At 51.0% G+C, this 20,819-nt stretch overlaps 1 protein-coding gene across 1 annotated transcript; it reads left to right on the top strand.

Moving 5' to 3' along the window:
* The first annotated feature begins 2,132 nt into the window (after positions 1-2,132).
* Positions 2,133-14,160, top strand: CAPN11 (calpain 11). The gene is made up of 22 exons (XM_058553949.1): positions 2,133-2,153; positions 3,425-3,679; positions 4,037-4,106; positions 5,969-6,087; positions 6,640-6,773; positions 6,968-7,136; positions 8,485-8,568; positions 8,666-8,751; positions 9,015-9,089; positions 9,261-9,421; positions 9,619-9,788; positions 10,971-10,982; positions 11,302-11,513; positions 11,782-11,821; positions 11,919-11,987; positions 12,051-12,108; positions 12,236-12,300; positions 12,589-12,657; positions 13,198-13,276; positions 13,373-13,489; positions 13,957-14,015; positions 14,134-14,160. Exons 1-22 carry the CDS (start codon positions 2,148-2,150, stop codon positions 14,158-14,160), a joined length of 2,136 nt encoding a protein of 711 aa, XP_058409932.1. The 5' UTR covers positions 2,133-2,147.
* The last annotated feature ends 6,659 nt before the right edge of the window (positions 14,161-20,819 follow it).

Below are 20,819 nucleotides of genomic sequence, written 5' to 3'. Positions count from 1 at the left end.
GTCCGCCCTCCCAGCTCAGAGGAAGTGGCTTAACAAAGACCACCGAGAGGCTGGGGTAAAATGGAGGAAGGGAAGGACCACTCATCCTTCTCTCTAGCACGGCCTCTGCCCCTCCCCCTAGGATCCCTTCCAGCAAGGCAGTGAGTGTGAAGGGTGAGAGCATGGACCAGTCTGCCTAGGTATGACCCTGACTCTGCTGCCCACCAGGAGTGCAGCCTTGAGGAAGTTCAACCTCTCTGTGCCTCGGTTTCTCCCTCTATAGCAGGGAGACAATAATAATAAACCTAATCAATAAGGTGTTGTGAGGATTCAATGAGTTAATGCACGTAAACCGTTTAGATCCCTGCCAGGCATGCGCTGAGTCCTCAGACACTATTATTTTGATAAAAGCTAGGCAAGTGCTAGTTACTTTCATAACTGAGGGAGGATCCCTAACATCTCATCACAGGCTCTTGGAAGAAGCAAAGGACAGGATCCTAAGTCTTTCTTCAGCAAACTCACCCTAATCCTTACGGACAATGAACTTTTCTCAGTGAGGCCAGGAGCCTCCAGGCCCCAGGGACCCTAAGGGGACCCCAAGGGGACCCCAAGGGGACCCCAGAGAGGCCTTTATGGTGGGACCTGCTCTGGGGTGGGCCTGCTGGTGGGATCTCCCCAGTGGAATGGAGGGTCCCAGGGACGAGTCATATGCCCATCCATCCCTTCATGGGATCATTACTGGGCCCTCTTCCTGTGGGGCAAACTAAGATGCACAAACCTCCTCTCTTCCAGCAGCTGCCGGGGAACATCCTTCAACACATTTATTGAGTACCTACTGTGTGCTCCATACAGCAGCAAACAGAACACACAGAGCTCCCCGCCCTCCCGAGCTTTTGTTCTATGAGGAGGCAAACAATACACAAATTTTATAGTACGTTAGGGACTACAATGGGACAGAGAGTTGGGGGCCAGGGCAGGAGAGAGAAAATAGATTTGCAAACACAGATAAAAAATTACTGCAGTGCAGAGCAAGGCATTCATTCATTCATTCACTGAAAGCATTTCCAAGCCCCTGCTGGCCCAGGTGCTGTATGAGACAGAGGGAACCCAGTGGTGGACGGGGGCCCTCCTGCACCCTTGAGAGCTCACAGACAGGCCAACTCAGAGCGGGCGGGCGGGCAGTGATGGGTGTCATAACAAAGGGAGGTGTTGGGCACTAGGGCGGCCCCAATCTCTGCCTGGGCACGTCGAGGGAGGCTTCACCAAGGAGGTGGCACTGAGCAAGGACTGGAAGGCCGAGCAGGACTTTTCCCAGGGGACAAGGCGTGCGCATGGGATCAGGAACGATTCCAGGCAGAGGCACAGAGGCGAGAACAGCCCAATGCCCCTGAGGAAGGAAGGCAGCCAACGTGCAAAGGCGCTGGGCCAGATGGTGGCAGCCTGGTTTGGGTTTGTCAGGCTACCAACGGGAGACTACAGGTGATATTACTGGACCCAGGGAAGTCCCAAAGAGACACCGATGTGGGATGGGAGAAAGCGTTTGCTTGGTTGGAGTAGTGGGCAGAGCAAGAGGGCATCAGATAAGTTGAGCCACCAATGGCCTGTGATCCGCTTAGGTGATGAAGATGGAAGACGGCGCTGGCTCAACAAGCCTTCCCGCTGAGGAGAGGCGCCTCCCTCGTGAGGCAGTGTAGGGTAAAGGTCACCAGCCTAGTCTGCTGTCTGCAGTCAGACTTAGTCCCACACCCCACCCTCACGCTGTGACCTTGACATCTGGGCTCCGCTTCCTCTTCTGGTAACTGGGGGTAATCCATGGACCTGTCTCAGGTCCCGTGTGCCTGCACAGAGCCGGCCATCGGTACCGTTAGCCCTACTCCTTGTCTGTCAACTCGGGGGAGGAAGAACAACTGAGACCCTCTGCTCTTGCCTCTGAGGAGCTCAGCCCTCCGTGGGCTCAATCCGGTCTCCCCTCTGGACAGCCCGGAACCCGTCTCCCCCCATCTGTCGCTGCCCCCTTCTTTCCCTCACTCTGGATTCCTCCCACACCCGGGCCCCAACTGGGCTCTGTTGAACTTAGACCACATCCTTCCTCCCCTCCTCCTGAGCTCTTCCTTCTTCCAGAGCCAGCTGAGAATGTGGGGGTATTGAGGGAGGACAGGCCCCCGGGCATGTGTGGGTAGGACTGGAGACTCAGAGTTCATGTGGCTCTGTGGTCTCACCTCCTCTTCCTCCTCCTCCACGCTCCCCACTCCCAGGGCCACCACTGGAGTCAGTCCCATGTGCACAGGTGGACGGATACTCAGGAAGGGATGTAAGAAAGTTGCAGTCTCTCTGGGGGAGGAGGTGTGGGCAGGGCACCCTGGGTCCCAGCTGCCCAGCTGGCTCAAGGTTTATCAGGATCTGTCGTCTCAGAGCCTCAGCCTCCTCACCCCCCCAGGCCATCCCCTAACTGGACTCTCCCCATGAGCAGCCCCGTCCCCGCTGCCCTCCTGCCCTCTACATTCCACATTCCCACTTTCCCCAAAAGGCAGTGTCTGTTTGCACGATCTGGAGGTCATTTTTTTAGCAGCTGTACCAGGATATGATTCACATACCATACAATTCACCCACTTAAAGTGTATGATTTGTGGATTTTAGTACATCCACCAAGTTGTGCAACCATCACCACAAGCAATTTTAGAACATTTTCAGAACATTTTCATTATCCCCCAGAAGAAACCCCGTATCCTTTAGCTATCAGCTTCCAATCCCCCCATCCTGCTAAACCCTAGGCAACCACTAACCTACTTCCTGTCTCTATATAGACTGGCCTATTTGGGGCATTTTATGTAATTGGAATCATACAATACGTGACTGCCTTCTCCACTTAGCATAGTGTTTTCAAGGTTCATCCATGTTGTAGCAGGATCAGGACTTCATTCCTTTTGTTGTTGAATTATATTCCGTTGTATGAATATTCCTCATTTTATTTGTCCACACATCAGCTGATGGACATTTGGGTTTTTTCCCCACTTTTTGGCTACTGTGAATAATGCTGCTCTGAAGATTTGTAGACAAGTTTTTGTGTGGACATATATTTTCATTTCTCTTGGGTATATACCTAGAGGTGGAATTGATGGATCTTATGGTAATTCTGTTTTTAATTGTTTGGGGAACTGCCAGACTGTTTTCCAAAGTGGTTGCACCCCTTTATGTGCCCACCAGCAGTGTATGAGGGCTCCAATTTCTCTACAACACTTGTTATTATCAGTGTTTTTGATGACAGCCATCCTAGTGGGTGTGAAGTGGTGTCTCATTGTGGCCTTGATTCGCATTCATCTGGTGACTAATGATGTTGAGCATTTTTCCATGTGATTACTGGTCATTCGTATATCTTCTTCAGAAAAGTATCTATTCAGATCCTCCGTCCATTTTTTAATTGGGTTATTTGTCCTTTTACTATTAAGCGGAGGACGTTTTCACCGACAAGGGAATGGCAGCTCGCATAAGCCAGAGCCGGCTCAAGGCCAAGGGCGTGGGCCAGCACCACAAGGCCCGGAACTACAGTAACCAGAGCTTTGGGGAGCTGCGAGCAGTCTGTCTGAGGAAGGGAGAGCTGTTCGAGGACCCCTTGTTCCCCGCCGAACCCAGTTCGCTTGGCTTCAAGGAACTGGGCCCCAACTCCAGAAATGTGCAGGACATCTGCTGGCAGCGGCCCAGTGTGGGCACTGGGAGGGGAGGCATGGACTCATGGGGGGGGCTGTGGTATCGCCCCAGTCACTTTGATAATCTCCAGTCCCCCACCACCATATCCTGGCCCTGGCACTAGGCTCCTCATTAGGGCCGGGGACGGTTCTAGACACACTTAATCAGAACCTCCCAGATAACCCTTGGGAAAGTCACTCATCGGTCTTTGCTATCACAACCCACAACGATGCCAAGCCAGTCCTGTACCCTCCCTCCCCCGCATCCATGATTTCCCCTAGAACTTGGAGGTGGGCATCATTCCCCGGGAAAAGTGGGAGGAGGTTGGGAGGGGTGTCCTGGGCTCCCTGAAACCTTTGTTCCTTCACTGCAGCAAATCACGAGCAATCCTCAGTTCATCGTGGATGGGGTCAGTGCGACAGACATCTGCCAGGGGGTGCTCGGTGAGTGCGGAGCAGGAAAGATGGTCTCGCCTAAGGGAGGGGTGACCTGGGGAAGAGGGCTGAGGGGGCGGGAGGGCCAGAGTGTCTTTAGAGGCTGGGGAACTGGGACCCCTGGGTTCAGACAGCCTCTCCTGCTGCCCTGCCCCTCCCCTTCTGAGGAGATGGAGGGACTTGTCCCCTAATCCAGATTCCACCCCTCTCTGCTGCAATCTGGGTCTGGGGTAGGCTGGGGTGGTATATTAGTTGTCCATTGCTAACAATAAATTACCCCAAGACTTGGGGACTTAGAGCAACAACAAATATCCATCATCCCACAGTTTCGGTGGGGCAGCACTCCGGAAGCTGCATAGCAGGTGGGTCTGGCTCAGGGTCTCTCCTGAGGCTGCAGCCAACATGTCAGTCAGGGCTGCCGGCACCTGAAGGTTTGACGGGAGCTGGAGGATCCTCCGCCAGGATGGTGCACTCACACGGCAGGAGGCCTCAGCTCCTTGCCACTTAGGCTTCTCCGTAGGACCACTCAAGTGTCCACATAGCACGGTCGCTGGCTTCCCCCAGAGAGGGTGACCCAAGATCGAGAGCAAGGAGGGAGCCACAATGCCTTTTCCCACCTCGTCTCAGGAGAACACACACACACACACACACACACACACAGTAACCTTGACACATGCTATCTGTTAGAAGCAAGCATGGAATCTGGCCCACACTCAAGGGGAGGAGAATTAGGCTCCCCGTCTTGGGAGGAGGATTGTCAAAGAACTTGTGGACCTATTGTAAAGCCACTGCAGGTGCCAGAACTTCCTCAGTCTGGGGCACCAAGTAAAGGAGCCTTGGGCCCCCTCAGCCCGCTTTCCCACAGGCTCCCATGGAAGCCCCGAGAGATATCTTCCTCCCTAAGCCTGGTCCTCTTCCATGTTTCCTCCAAACCCCTCACTGCATCTTTAGGGATAAGGACAGGGTGGGCTTCCTCTGGGGCTGAGTTCTGTCCTAGAGAAAAGGTCAGGGTATGGGCAGGGCAGAGGCCAAGAGGACCTCAGGCCCCACGTCTGCCGCTGAGGCTCGCTGGGCTGCAAGAGGAGAAAAGTGGCTTCTCCCTAGGCACCCTTTTGGCGACGGAGGATTGGAATGTCCTTAACCTTGCTTTCCCACCCTCTGCCTTGCCCCAAGGGTACCTCAGGCAGCCAGGAGGCCGTTGGTTATCACAGAAGCTTTCCCAGTGCCCTCAGCCTCAGCCTGGGTGGGGCACTCACACAGCACACCACCCTGCCCCACGGCCCCACCCAGTGAGGTCTGAGATCCCCAGGAGAGATGGGAACAGATGACCTCAGGCCAGGGATACTGCCCCTGTGCCCTATCAACGCCTAGCCTCAAGGACCCAGTCGGGGTACAGACTGAGCCCCTTGGGTCTCCAATATTATGTGGATGACATCAGGGAGAAACGTCTTGATGTCTACACAGTGTAATCACAGAGGTGGGGGCCATGAGGGAAGCTGACTGGGTTTGTTCAAGGGGATGGGAGACCACTGGCTCTCTCCCAAGGAAAGCAGGTCCCAGAGTGAGGAGCAAGGCCAAGGCCAAAAATACCTCCCCGTCAAATCCCGAAACAAAAGCATCTGGTTCAATTTGTGAATCCCTCACCTAAAAGAAAAGGTAGAGAGCTCACTCCCCAGAGCCTGTCCCTTCTGCGCTGTCTCTTTCTACTTGCTTCCTTCCTGAACACTGCTTAGTGGGAGGGCCGGCAAGGGAGGGGCTTCTCCGTCGGGGAGGGGGCCACAGAGCCGGTTCTTGCTCCTCTAGGGCTTGGATTCTGGGACCCACACACACATGGGTGTGCTTAAGGGGGTAGCCCCTGCCTGTCTTTCCAGGGGACTGCTGGCTGCTGGCTGCCATCGGCTCCCTTACCACGTACCCCAAACTGCTGGACCGCGTGGTACCCAAGGGGCAGAGCTTCAAGAGAAACTATGCTGGCATCTTCCATTTTCAGGTGAAGGGCAATTTGAAAGCCAGAGCTGCTCTGTGTGGTGTACGTGTGTGTGTGTGCGCGTGTGCACACGCATGTGTGTATATACGACATTGGGAATCTCTGTCACATAATTTTTGTAAGCTGCTCTTTAAATTTAGCAACATGTGGACAAATTCCCCATGCCATAAAATATTTCTGAGAATCACAGGAGTTTTTCAGACCTCAGACATCCTAAAATCCAGTCAGGGTCAAAAGGTGGGTGGGGTCCCCCTTGAGGCCGCGGCAGAACCTGGAGAGGAGGCTGGGACGAGGTCCAGGCTTTTCAACGTCTTCCACTCCCTATTCAGCCATTCTGGGGAGTGGCCTCTCTGACACTGGTGGGTCACTGAACCTGGCCACGAGGAGGCGCTTTTGTAACAGAGTTCTCGTGGAAGGAGTGTGTGCGTGCGTGTGCGTGCGTGTGCGTGTGTGTGTGTGTGTGTCTGAGAATGCCTGCATGTGATGTGCTTGGAGGGGGCGCCTGGGGCAGACAGATGCCCCACGCTCCGCTGAGGTCCACCTTGCTGCCCACAGATCTGGCAGTTTGGGCAATGGGTGGATGTGGTGGTGGATGACCGGCTGCCCACAAAGAATGGCAAGCTGGTGTTCGTGCACTCAGCAGAGCACGCTGAGTTCTGGAGCGCCCTGCTGGAGAAGGCGTACGCCAAGTGAGTGCCCTGAGCCAAGGAGTTGGGCTTGCCTCCAAGCCTGCCCTGACAGTTGGCAGCTGTAAGGGCAGCTGGAATCAAGGGAAGAGGCAGGGGGACGGCGGGGCATCCCTCCCTTCCTTCACCGCACCCTCTGATGTCCAAGGCCACATCTCCATTCCACAGCCCAAACAGTGCCCTTTCTGTGCCCACAGGCTGAACGGGTCCTATGAAGCACTGACAGGGGGCAACACAGTGGAAGGCTTTGAAGACTTCACAGGGGGCGTGACCCAGAGCCTCCAACTCCAGAGGCCCCCTCAGAACCTGCTGAGGACACTTAGGAAGGCCATAGAGCGATCCTCCCTCATGGGCTGCTCCATCGAAGTAAGCCATGCGTGGTCCTGCCTCAGGGCCTTTGCACCTGCTGTTGCTTTCACCTAGAAGGTTCTTTCCCCAGATACCTGCATGGCGAGCTCCTTTTCATTCACTTTTCAGTTCATATACCCCTTCCTCAGGCTAGTCTTCCCTGCCTCCCAATCTAAATTAGCTGCTCCCACCCCCATTTACTCTCTACTTTGTTTTGATTTTTCCCCAACATTTGTCACAATCTGAAATTGTCTTCCTTATTTATGTATTTATTCATAGCCTGTCTCCTCCAGACAGTTTCCACATTCCATGAGGGCAGGAACCTTATTTGTCTCATTCACTGCTGTATCCTGGGACTTAGGACGGCGCTTGGCATGCAATAGATGCCCAAAAAATATTTGTTCAAATAAGTAAATGAACCGAGGGTGCTACCGTATGACCCAGCAAGTGCACTCTCGGGCATTATTCCCAGAGAAATGAAGACTTATGTCCACACAAAAGCCTGTACACCAATGTCATAGCAGCTTTGTTCATAATAGCCAGAAACTGCAAACAATCTAGACGTCCTTCAACAGCTGCATAGTTAAACTGTGGTGCATGCGTACCGTGGGATACTACTCAGCAATAAAAGGAAATGAGCTATTGAAACATGCACCAACTTGGATGAACCTCAAGCGAATTATGCTGAATGAAAAAAGCCAGTCCCAAAAGGTTCCATACTGTATGTTTCCGTTTATCTGACAGTCTTGAAAAGACAAAATTAAAAAAATGGAGAACAGATTCGTGGTTGTCAGAGGTTAGGGAAGTGGGTAGTAAGAAGAGGTAGTGTGGTTATAAAAGGGCAAGAAGAGGGATGATCGCGGTGATGGAATGTTCTGCATGGTGTCTGTGGTGGTGGATACACAAACACACATGATAAAATTGCGTAGAACATGGGTTGTAATTAGTATTTTGGTGGTGAACATGATGTAATCTATGCAGAAATAGAAGTATAATGATGTACACCTGAAATTTTTACAATGTTATAAACCAATGTTACTGCAATAAACAAAAAATTTAAAATAAATAAATAAAAATTGGGTAGAACACACACAAATGGGTATGAGTAAAAATGGGGAAAGCTGTCTAAGATTGACGAATTGCATCAACATCAACATCCTGGTTTTGATATTGTACCGGAGGAAACAGGATGTGGGGTGCATGGGCTCTCCCTCTATTACTTCTTAAAACTGCATGTGAATCTACAATTATTTGAAAATACGAAGTTTAATTTTAAAAAATGAACTCCGAGAGATCACGCCTCTCTTCAGGTTCCAGGTCCCTCTGACCAGATCCTGAATTCCTCTCCTTCCTCTCTGTGGTATAGATCACCAGCAATAGTGACTTGGAATCCTTGACCCAGAGGATGCTGGTGAGAGGACACGCTTACTCAGTGACTGGCCTTCAGGATGTGAGTCTGACAGCTGCACCCTACCCTGAGGGGCATGAGAAGGAAGAAGACTTACTCCTGCCCCTATGCCCCTGACCTTGACCCACTCCCCACCCAGGTCTTGTACAGAGGCAAGATGGAAACATTGATTCGGGTCCGGAATCCCTGGGGCCGGATTGAGTGGAATGGAGCCTGGAGTGACAAGTAGGTGCCCCTGACTAGCACCCTGGGGTGAGGGGCAGAGCACACAGCAGGCCCCAAGACCAAGGCCGTGCCACAGAGGGACTAACTTGTGTCCAGTGTGGAAGGACAGCCTGCGCCCCAGGGCCAGCCCCTCCCCTCTGGATTCTCCATCTAACTCAGGACCCCCAGTAGGCAGGCATTCAGGGGTGAGGCAGGTCCTCTGGGAGGAATGAGGTGCCTCCTGGCGCCCTCCCGTCCCGCTCCACTGCCTGTCTCTGCTCCAGTGCCAGGGAGTGGGAAGAGGTGGCCCCAGACATCCAGACACAGCTGCTACACAGGAAGGAGGACGGGGAGTTCTGGTCAGTGCAGCTTGGGGCGGACTTCCTTCTCCTGCCCCCATGCCCCGTCCCCTCATCTCCTCCGCCACTGGCCCACCTGTGCCTTGGGTGGGGAGGCTCCAGGGCTGGGGAGGGGGGCACTATCGGTGTGGGTGTGCCTCTGATGGGCTCTAGCACCGCCCTCCACCACAGGATGTCCTACCAAGATTTCCTGGACAACTTCACGCTCCTGGAGATCTGCAACTTGATGCCTGACCTGCTCTCTGGGGACCACGATAGCAGTTGGCACACCACCTTCTACGAGGGCAGCTGGCGGAGGGGCAGCACTGCGGGGGGCTGCAGGAACCACCTGGGTGGGTGAGGGGATTCAGGGGGCAGGGAACGAGTGATGGGCCACTGACTCACCACACAACGGGGCCTAGGGGCCCAGGGTCACAGGAGTCAGGGGCCCATCAGATCCCACCGGGCCCTGCTGAGGAGCCAGGCATGTGGCTGGGAGGCCGGTCCACCTCGGGAAGGGCAGAGCCATCCTGAACTGCTTCCTCCACAGACACATTCTGGACCAACCCCCAGTTTAAGATCTCTCTCCCCGAGGGGGATGACGACACGGAGGATAATGAAGTCGTCTGCACCTGCCTGGTGGCCCTGATGCAGAAGAACTGGAGGCAGGCGCGGCCCCTGGGAGCCCAGCTGCAGACCATCGGCTTTGTCATCTACACGGTGGGCACCCCAGCTGGTCCCCCAGCCACTCCCGCTCCCTCCCCTGGCCTCACCCCTTCAAGCCCTTCCTTCCGCGGGGCCCCTGCCCATCCGGAGAAGGACACACCAACAGGCGCCACAGCCCTGGCTCTCCTGAGCGGTGTCTTGTGCTCTTGAGGCAGGGCCGGCAGTTTCCTTTTCACAGATTTTACATCTAAAACATTTAAGTAGCACTTCCTTTGTGATACGCATTGTTCCAAAGGCCTTAGAAACAGTAACGCCTTTTATGAAAAGGAAGGAAATTGAGAGCCAGAGAGGAGAGGTCACTTGCCCAAGGTCACACATCCAAGGGTCAGCCGCAGAGCCTGTGTCCTGATTCCCAGACGCCCCCAGACTTCTCCACAAGCCCCCTGAGCCTCCCCGCAGGTGCCCCACCAAGAGCATGGACTCTGGCAGCCAAGTGTTTCCCAAACCACGCATTGCAAAATCCTGGAAACGGCCACTTGTTCCTTCACTTATATATGCAACAAGCACTTATGGAGCACCTACTGTATGCCAGGCCCCAGTCCAGTCTCCGTGGTTCAAGAGTGAACAAAAACAGACACTTGCGCTCCCCCAGGCTGGGAGTCCACCAGGTTAACAGACACCAGACATGCCTCGAGACATTTCCAAGGATAGATGCGGGTCCTTCCCTTCCGGGAAAGGCTACATTCTCTACCCCCACCCTGCAAGAGAGCAACCCATCTATCTTGGGTTAATTCACATTTTTATAAACTTATTTATGCTCAACCCTCAATCTCAGTAATCGCCTACTAGCTTCCTGCATGATATGAGTGTTCCATGGAAAATGCTCATGTCCAGGAAACCGCTCTTTGAGATTTTCAGCCCAGCACTTTCACTTTTCAGCAGTGTGAAGTCGGGCATGTTAGCTCACCTCTTGGCGATTCTGTTTCCTGTCCTGCAGTGGGAAAAATCTCTCCCTGGCAAAACTTTGTGTAAACTGTACTTTGCTATCCAAAGCTGAGAGATTATTAACGCTAGGACTTTTAGCTGTCAGAGGCCATGTCCCACTCCGCCACCAGTGTCCCAATGCCCTTAACACTCCCCTAACTCACACAGACGTACATATCCCACCTGACTTCCGCAGGCCTCAGCCCGTTCACCATCCTGGGGATCTGACCCTCCTCTCTCTTCCCTTCCCAGGTCCCAAAGGAGGTATAGAAGATGACATGGGGCTTGATCCTGGGCAGGCACCCACCCCACCTCTGCCTGCATGTGGATGGGCAAGGGTAGAATTCGGTGGAGGGCTCTGGGGCCGGCTGGGTTAGGATTCCAGCCCTTGGGGACCTGGGTGGGAGTCAGGGGAGAAAGAAACACACTGGGGTTACCTGCCAGTTGGGCGGAGTCCAGGCCCGGTCACTTGGTGGTGGTGCCTCCCTCGAACCCTGCCCAGCCAGGCTTCACCTTGGGGGTCCCTGTCGCTCTGCCCTGCCCTGCCATGCCAGCCCTGTACCCACCTGTAGGGCACATACAGTTTCAGAACATCCAGGATATCCACTTGAAGAAGGACTTCTTCATGAAGTATCAGGAGCTTGGCTTCTCAGAGATCTTCACCAACTCACGGGAGGTGAGCAGCCATCTCCAGCTGCCGCCGGGGCAGTACATCATCATTCCCTCCACCTTTGAGCCGCACAGGGACGCCGACTTCCTGCTTCGGGTCTTCACAGAGAAGCACAGCAAGTCCTGGTGAGGGCTCCAACCTCGCTGCTCCAGGGCCGCCTGCCCAAGAGCTGCAGGGAGCAGTCCTCTGGTCCTCCCCCACTCTGATCCTATTTTACAGTCAAGTAAACTGAGGCACGAGGAGGGGAAGTCCCAGTTAGTAGCAGAGAGAACTAGAACCCAGATCCCATGGAGCCTGTTCCACATTGCTTCAGATGACATGACCTCCCCCCGACCACCCCACTGAAATCCCTGACCCCTGGTAACCCCCCAGCCTTCATTCCCTTTTGCCCAGGGAGCTGGATGAAGCCAACTATGCTGAGCTGCTCCAAGAGGTAAGGAGAGGCTATGGGGTCGGGGAACTGGAGGAAGAATCTGGAGGTATAAAGGAACTTTCTGGACTGGGTCCCTTTCCTACTCCTCTCTTTCCAGGAGAACGTCTCTGAGAACGATGTAAACCAGGACTTTGTACATTTGTTTGAGATAGTGGCAGGAGGAGAGGTGAGAGGCTGAGGGCTGGGGGCTGAAGGGGCCGGAGTAGGGGTTTACAGTCCCTCTTCCTAGGGCAAGGAGATAGGTGTGTACCAGCTACAAAAGCTGCTCAACAAAGTGGCCTCCAAACGTGAGTCTTCTATCCCCACCACTCACAACCCCTCCCCCACAGCTCATGCCTCACCTTGCCACTCCCTGCGTCCTCCACACCACCCCGCTCACCCCGTCTCTTCTTCCTGCCCCTTCCTCCCTCACAGTCACAAACCTCAAGACCAAGGGCTTCGGCCTGGACGTGTGCCGCTGTATGGTCAACCTCATGGATGTATCTTCCTGTCCAGCACGCGGTCCTGTCCAGTGCTCTCCCGCCCCTGCCCCCTCCTTTGCCCCGAGCCTGGCCCTGAGGTGGGCACCTCTCTGGCCAGCCATGCCCTCCGTCCTGATGGGGATCAGGCTCTGGGTTAGCAAAAGATGCCAGTTCTTCTGGCTCTTACCATAGTTAACATAGTTACCATACAGGAACCCCTGGTCTTGGCACCCCCCCTTGGTGAGCTTTCCCGCCTGCAAAATGCCCTCTTCATTCCCTTCTCTGATATCCTTGACCACTCCCCAGAAAGATGGCTCTGGCAAGCTGGGGCTCCTGGAGTTCCAGATCCTGTGGAAAAAAATCAAGAAATGGACGGTAAAGGGCACTGAAGGGGGCAGTTTATGGGGGTGAGAAATGGACGTCCTCAAGAGGGATGGAATATATACAGATATCAAATCGTTGTGTTGTACACCTGAAACTAATATATGCTGTATGCCAATTCTACCTCAATGTAATTAATTAATTAAAATTTTAAAATTAATATAAGAGGGACGTGGACTAGTAAGGAGGAAGCTAGAACTGGAGCCCCTGACTAGACACACACACACACACAACCGGACAGGACCTGTTGAATTGTCAATGTATCAGCTAGTCAAAACACATAATAATCAGTATAGTCCAGGTTTCAGCCAGCATAAAGGATGCATTCGGAGAGCCCTGGGCAGGGTGCTGGAGGCCCCTCGCTAGGCCTGGAATTAACCCTACAGTCCCTAGACGATAGGAATATTGGGAGCTCAGGGGGTGGCCCAGGGGAGAGAGCCCCTGGGGTCTTGGGCAAGTACTTGTACTGAAGTATTTCATTTTTTCCACCACCATGCGCTGCTCACGGCCCTATACATCTGTCTGTCCCTTCAGGACATCTTCCGAGAGTGTGATGAGGACCACTCAGGCACCCTGAACTCCTATGAGATGCGCTTGGCCATTGAAAAAGCAGGTGGCCAGGGGTCGGGAGAGGGTTTGGGGGCAGAGAGGGAGCAGGCACTGGCCAGAGGGATGGACCCTTGCCCCCCCACACTCCTCTCTCTCCCAGGCATCAAGCTGAGTAACAAGGTGACACAGGTGCTGGTGGCCAGGTATGCAAATGAGGACATGATCGTGGATTTTGACAGTTTCATCAGCTGTTTCCTGAAGCTGAAGGCTATGTTCAGTGAGTCAGGCACCTGCCCACTCCTTATCCTGGGCCCGGGGACCACCGGCCTTCCCCCACACACCCACCTGAGGGGCGCTGGTGCAGAACCACTCCTCCTTATAGGCCGCAGATGATCTGGGTTCAAATTCCAGCTCCACCACGGGCTGGCTCTGTGCCTTGAGCAAGTCACTTGGTCTCTCTGTGCCTCTGTTCCCTCATCTATAAAATGTGGATAATAATGTACCACCCTCGTAGGATCGGGCACAGATGAAACGAGCTAGTATATGGAGAGCACGCAGGACTGGGCCTGGCTCGCAGCAAGGCTGTAGTTGTTATCATTAATTCCCTGCTGGGCTGGGGGTTCGCTGGGGAGCAGCAGGAACACGTTCTTACACCCTTTCTGACATCCGCCCAAGTTGGGAGTGGGTCTTTCAGACCACCGACTCAGCCCTCAATCACTCTCCCCTTGTCTACCCCACAAACAGCATACTTTCTAACCATGGACCCCAAGAATACTGGCCATATTCGCTTGAACCTGAATGAGGTACGTGGAAGGCATCTTCTGGCAGCACCCCCACCCGTGGCTCGCCCTCTGGTCTCCCCAGGCATCCTGCCCACCACCACCTCTCCCATCCTCGGACCTGCTGCTTCTCTCCCCACAGTGGCTGCAGATAACCATGTGGGGATAGAGCTGCAGGAGCCTGGTTCCCCACCACCACTGCCACCAGCTCGCGGGGGTGTCTAGCCAGGGGGCGGGGTACTCCTCGCTGCTCTCAGCGCTGCAATCTCTGCAAATGGACTGGGCCCCAGGCGCCATGCTTACTCCAGCAGCGAGACCTCCATGCCCACCCCCCTAGCTCAAAGTATGTCTTTCCCCAGCCAGGCTTCTGGTGGCTGGACTTACCCTACAGCCTCTCTCCCTCCCTGAGTATATTTCAGTAAAGATTAAGTGACACTTCCCCAGTGTTTCCTGGCTGGGGAGGTTCTCCACGCTTTCTGTCCTGCTCCCACCTGTCTGCTGACCATCTCTCCCGGCATGGCCTCTCTCTTCCCTCCCTCACTCGGGGGCATTATTATAATAAACAGCAGATGCCATTGGCTTCTGTGTCTCTGTGTTTCTATGCCAGGAAAAGACTGGTGGGGGTGGAAGTCACTTCCCCAGCACCAAAGAGGGGCCCCAGTAGCTCTCAGGGTGATACCACCTCCGGGGAGCATTTCGAAATGTGGGATCGTCACAAAAACTAGAGGGTGCTGTTGGCACTTACGGGCAGGGCCAGGGATGCTAAATGCACAACGGTCCCTCTCTGAAGGGCCCGTACTGAAGCACAGTACCCGGGGAGCAGCATCCGAGGGGAGGGCTGAGCCAGGGCCAGCCAAGGTCCCGTGGGACCCTGAGCCTCCTCTCTCGTCTCCTCCCTCAAACTGGGGTCCCCAAAAGTGGCATTGCAGGCGTCTCAAAGGTCGAAAATCCAAGACCTGCAGGAGCCAGCAGATCAGAAAAATGAACTGATCCTCCTGGGAGTGAGGCTGGGAGGGGGAGGACTGTGGCAACAGGTGAGTTCATTCCTGCCCTTAAGGCAATCAGATTCAAGTTATTACTATTGTTAGAAAATGCTGCCTTCCTAACGACTGCCCTCACAGGAAGGACCGCGGGACCCATGGTCCACCAGTTCTCGACCTTGGAGTCTCTGCACTAGCCGCCACCTCCCCGCAGCCCCCAGCCTCCTGTTGCCCTGAGAAGACCGAGACCACCTGCAGCAGCCCCTCAACTGCACTTCTGTCCTTCCAGATCTCTCTGTGGCTTCCCCTTCCGGTCTCTCTGGCCCGGACACTGGGGCCCGTGCATGTGAACTTTCAGCCTCTTGGATAGAGACAGCCTCCAAATTCCCTTAGATTAGGGATTGTCAGCCCCAAATGACCCTAAATCCTTCCTGTGTCTGTGTACACTTCAGCTTCCCGGGCCGCTATCTTCACGTTTCCTCCCACAGTAGTGCTCACAGGCTTCCTTCTCTTTGCACTAAACCCACCCATCCGCTTTATGCTTAGTGGGGGGCTGGGATTCCAGTCTTCCTTGATCTGGTGACTGATCCTCTGCACCAGCCCTTCCCCCTGCTGCCTTTGTGACTTCAAAGACTAAACCAAGGCAGCTGCCCCCCATCGCCACCCTCACAGCCTCCTGAGGAATCATTTCCGGCCCTGCCACCCCCTTCTGCCTTCCTCTCCCCTCTGCAGTCTCATCTGAGAGAGAAGGTCACGCTCTCTTAGGGAGCCTCTTAAAGACAGATTCCTCCACCGCCATCTCCCACCACCTTTCCTCCACAGAGCTGCTCTCTGTGGAGTAAAGGTCCGTGGGAGCGGGACAGGGGTCCTTCGGGGAGGCCCAAAAACTGGCAGGTCCTTGGAGCTTTTGAGAGGTCCCGAGCAGTCCCTTTTGGTCCTGGGGAGCCCAGCAAGATGCCGACACCACTCCTTGTTCTTTGCCCTAGTGCGGGATGCTGCCAACTTCTGGCTGGGTGACCTTGGGCAAGTTATTTCACTTCTCCAACAGAGTCTCCTTTTTCTCACCTGTCAATTAGGGGTGACAGTGCCTCTCTCAGAGGGGTGTTGTACGGACAACTGAGCTAACGAAGGTGAAGCCGCGTGCTTGGGGCTGGGTGCGCAGTAAGCATTCCGTGGACAGTAAAGTCATCATCATCACACTCAGATTCCAGCAGATCCCCGTGCACAGTTTGTGTGCTGAACAACTACAGGGGGCGTCGTTCACCTAGATCATGATGTGTGGGGCCCCCCAGAGTTTTAGCACATGGCTGTCCTATATTCGAGAAGTGAAATGAATTAGCATACATTTAATAAATATATCTAATTAACACATGTATCCAAAACTTATGCAAACAGGCATGTATCACGTTCCTCCACATCCAAATTTAAACAGAAGTGCCCCCAGCCACAGCCGGGCCTGGCTGCTCCCTGCTCTTGCCCACCAAGTCCTGTCTCTGCACACTCCACCCCTCACTGTTTCACCAGCCCCTTCTGACTCAATCCCAATTCAGCTTCGCCTGCCTCCTTCCCCAGCCTAATGCCCTGGGAGGCGATCCCCGCTGTGTCCTTGCGATCTCCCGAGGGTCTGTAACCCCACTTTCTACTCTGCTTTTCTGGTCCTCAGCGCGGGGAGCATCCTCTGTTCACAGCGCTGGGCTGCGAAGGGCACTAGGCCACGCCGCCGGCGTCCTGCACTCATGCTGGGTGACCTCAATTGAAGCCACGTGGCAATCTAGATTTCATCTCTCCATGACTAACTGCCATTCTCACAGCTGCGGCCCAGTTTCCCCCAGAACCCACTCCACCACCACGAGGCCACATCAGAGGAACAGTCTCAACCCGACTTCTCCCATCCCTCAGAATACCTCCATTGCTTCCTCTTCTGGTCTCTGAGAAAGCGGGGTCTGAAATGTGCCAGAAGTCTTGCCATTGGCAACAACAGTGATGGACTTGGAGGGCATTATGCTAAGTGAAATAAGTCAGACAGAGAAAGACAAATACTATATGATCTCACTTACACGTGGGATATCAAAAAAAATACCGAACTCATAGATACAGAGAACAGATTGGTGGTTGCCAGAGGGCATGGGGGGTGGGCAAAATGGGAGGAGGGGGTCAAAAGGTACAAACTTCCAGTTATAAGATAAGCAAGTCCTGGGAATGTAATGCACAGCATGGTGACTATAGTTAATAATACTGTATTGTATATTTGAAAATTGCTAGGAGTATAGATGTTAAACGTTCATATCACAAGAAAAAAATTTTTGTAATTATGTATAGTGATGGATGTTAACTAGACTTACTGTGGTGACCATTTCACAATATACACAAATATCGAATCATTATGTTGTACACCTAAAGCTAATACAATGTTATATGTCAATTACATCTCAATAAAAAAATAAATAAAATATGCTAGAAAAACCATGGAATATCATGCAGCAGTTATAAGCAACAGTCTGTAAGAGCCTGAAAACATGCTGTCTGGAAAATAGTAAAGCAGAATGAACACAATAGCTTTTTTTTATGTATTTTAAAAAATGGTGTTTTTTACATTTATGTTCATCAGCGATACTGGCCTGTAATTTTCCTTCTTTGTGTTGTCCTTGTCTGATTTGGGGATCAGGGTAATGTTGGCCTCGTAAAATGCGTTAGGAAATGTTCCGTCTTCTTCAACTTTTTGGAATAGTTTGAGAAGGATAGGTAATAAATCTTTGAATGTTTGGTAGAATTCTCCAGAGAAGCCATCTGGTCCTGGACTTTTATTTTTTGGGAAGTTTTTGATTACTGTTTTAATCTCTTTACTTGTGATTAGTCTATTTCAGATTCTTTATCTCTTCTTAATTCAGTTTTGGGAGGTTGTATGAGTCTAAGAATTTATTCATTTCTTCTGGATTGTCCAATTTGTTGGCATATAGTTTCTCATAATATTCTCTTATAATCCTTTGTATTTCCATGGTATTTTCTCCCATTGAAATTCCGTTGTAATTTCTCCTCTTTCATTTCTAATTTTGTTTATTTGAGCCTTCTCTCTTTTCTTCTTAGTGAGTCTGGCTAAGGGTTTATCAATTTTGTTTATCTTCTCAAAAAACCAGCTCTTTGTTTCATTGATCCTTTCTACTGTTTTTCTAGTTTCAATTTCATTTATTTCTGCTCTAATTTTTATTATTTCCCTCCTTCTGCTGACTTTGGGCTTTGTTTGTTCTTCTTTTTCTAATTCTGTTAGGTGCAGTTTAAGATTGCTTATTTGAGATTTTTTCCTGTATGTTAATGTGGGCCTGTACTGCTATGAGTTTTCCTCTCAGGACTGCTTTTGCTGCATCCCATATGAGTTGGTATGGTGTATTTTCATTTTCATTTGTCTCCAGATAATTTTTCATTCCGTCTTTAATTTCTTCAATGATCCATTGGTTGTTCGGTAGCATGTTTTTTAATCTCCACATATTTCTCACTTTCCCAGATTTTTCTTGTAGTTGATTTCTAGTTTCATAGCATTGGGGTCAGAAAAGATGCTTGATATGATTTCAATCTTCTTAAATTTACTGAGGCTTGCCTTGTTCCCCTACATATGGTCTATCCTTGAAAATGTTCCATGTGCACTTGAGAAGAATGTGTATTCTGCTGTTTTGTGGATGGAATGTTCTCTATATATCTATTAAGTCCACCTGGTCTAGTTTTTCATTTAAATCCACTATTTCCTTGTTGACTTTCTGTCTGGATGGTCTATCCATTGATGTAAGTGGGATGTTAAGATCCCCTACTATTGTTGTGTTGTTGTTAATATCTCCTTTTAGTTTTGTTAATAGTTGCTTTATGTACTTTGGTGCTCCTGTGTTGGGTGCATATATATTTATAAGTGTTATGTCTTCTTGGTAGAGTGTCCCTTTTATCATTATACACTGCCCCTCTTTGTCTCTCATTTCCTGTTTTAATTTGAAGTCTACTTTGTCTGATATAAGTATGGCAACATCTGCTTTCTTTTGTTTTCCATTAGTTTGAAGTATCATCTTCCATCCCTTCACTCTGAGCCTGTGTTTGTCTCTAGAGCTGAGATGTGTTTCCTGGAGGCAGCATATTGTTGGGTCTTGCTTTTTAATCCATCCAGCCACTCTGTGTTTTTTGATTGGAGAATTCAATCCATTTACATTTAGAGTGATTATTGATATATGATGGCTTAATGCTGCCATTTTATCATTTGTTTTCTGGTTTTTCTGTATTTCCCTTGTTTCTCATCCCATGTATTTTGGACTACCAATTCAGTTTGGTAGTTCTCTATGATGGCTTTCTCTTTCTTTTTCATTTGTGTCTCTGTTCTGATTATTTCTTTCGTGGTTACCATGAGGTTTGTATAAAAAATCTCGTAGATGAGATAGTCCATTTTCTGATAGCCTCTTATATCCTTAGTTTAAGCCGATTCTGTCCCTTTCCTCTTCTCTTTCTAAGTTATTGTTGTCACAACTTATTCCATGTTCTGCTGTGAGTTTGTGGTTAAAATGATATTTATTTTTGATGTTTTCCTTCCTTTTATCTTTAATGTTATAATTAAGTGTTTGATAACCTACTCTAATAGAAAGCTGCAATTTTCTGATTATTAAACAATGGTGTTTTTTAATAGACTACAAAATTTACCATCTTAACCATTCTTAAGTGTACAGTTCAGCGGCATTAAGTACATTCACATTGTTGTGCAACTATTGCTACCACTATTATGAATAATGCTGCTGTGAACATTTGTGTACAAGTTTTTGTGTAAATGTATGTTTTCAATTCTCTTAGTAGATTCTTATACATCTTTCTAGATTTTCTCTATGCAAATACAGACATATATTCTTATTTCTCCACCCTCTTTGCACAAAAGGTAGCATATTATACACATCAGTCTGCACTCTCCCATTTTCACTTAAAAATATATATCTTGGGAAGATTACAGATAAACAAGGGGAAGAGGCTAGATTGAGCCATGTGGTAACACACTAGATTTGGAGATCTCAACATGAATTCATGTTTAGCTTAATGTAGATACAGACAATTATATAAAATATATTGGCAGATCTGTGTATATACAGGGTTAATACACACATCTGCATTTCCTAACTCTGTCTGTTTAGGGGGCCGAAAAGCAACAACACTCCAGTAGCAACCAGCAAACCTAACGCCCATACTTGGCTTCTAATACCATTCTCCAATCAATAGCACCAGGGCTCCTTGGAGAAAAGGCTGATTCTAGACCTGGGGCAGGAAATATACAAGGTGAGCCTGAAGCATCTTGTAATGCCAGAAAGTAAAGAAACGCTCAAAAAAATAGCAAAAACAAAAAACACAATAAGAGGAGTACATCAAAGGTGGAGCATAATTCTCCACCCCTTAAGGAAGCACACGGTGACTTCCTTCCAAAGAGCACGTATGGAAAGAGGGAGAAAAGAGTGCCTTTATGGTAGAGAAACACGGTAAACATTACTTCAGGCAGGTGAGTAAGATCAACCAACAGTCATAAGTCACATTGATAGAATGTACCCTTCAGGGCCGGCCCCGTGGCTTAGCGGTTGAGTGCGTGCGCTCCGCTGCTGGCGGCCGGGGTTCGGATCCCGGGCGCGCACTGACGCACAGCTTGTCCGGCCATGCTGAGGCAGCGTCCCACATACAGCAACTAGAAGGATGTGCAGCTGTGACATACAACTATCTACTGGGGCATTGGGGGAAAAAAATGAATAAAATTAAAAAAAAAAAAAAGAATGTACCCTTGATATGATGTGACAAGAATGGCATTTTGCCTCTGTGGTTTCCTTCCCCAAAACCCCAAACCCCAGTC

Source organism: Diceros bicornis, chromosome 14 (assembly GCF_020826845.1).
Source record: "Diceros bicornis minor isolate mBicDic1 chromosome 14, mDicBic1.mat.cur, whole genome shotgun sequence".
NCBI lineage: Eukaryota > Metazoa > Chordata > Mammalia > Perissodactyla > Rhinocerotidae > Diceros > Diceros bicornis.
The sequence above is the reverse complement of the archived record's forward strand: the minus strand, read 5'-3'. Positions and strand labels throughout refer to the sequence as shown.

Coding starts and splice junctions, on each gene's coding strand:
- CAPN11 (XM_058553949.1), top strand. Junction 6,774..6,967: donor CTGGAGAAGGCGTACGCCAA/GTGAGTGCCCTG, acceptor CTGTGCCCACAG/GCTGAACGGGTCCTATGAAG. Junction 7,137..8,484: donor TCATGGGCTGCTCCATCGAA/GTAAGCCATGCG, acceptor TCTGTGGTATAG/ATCACCAGCAATAGTGACTT.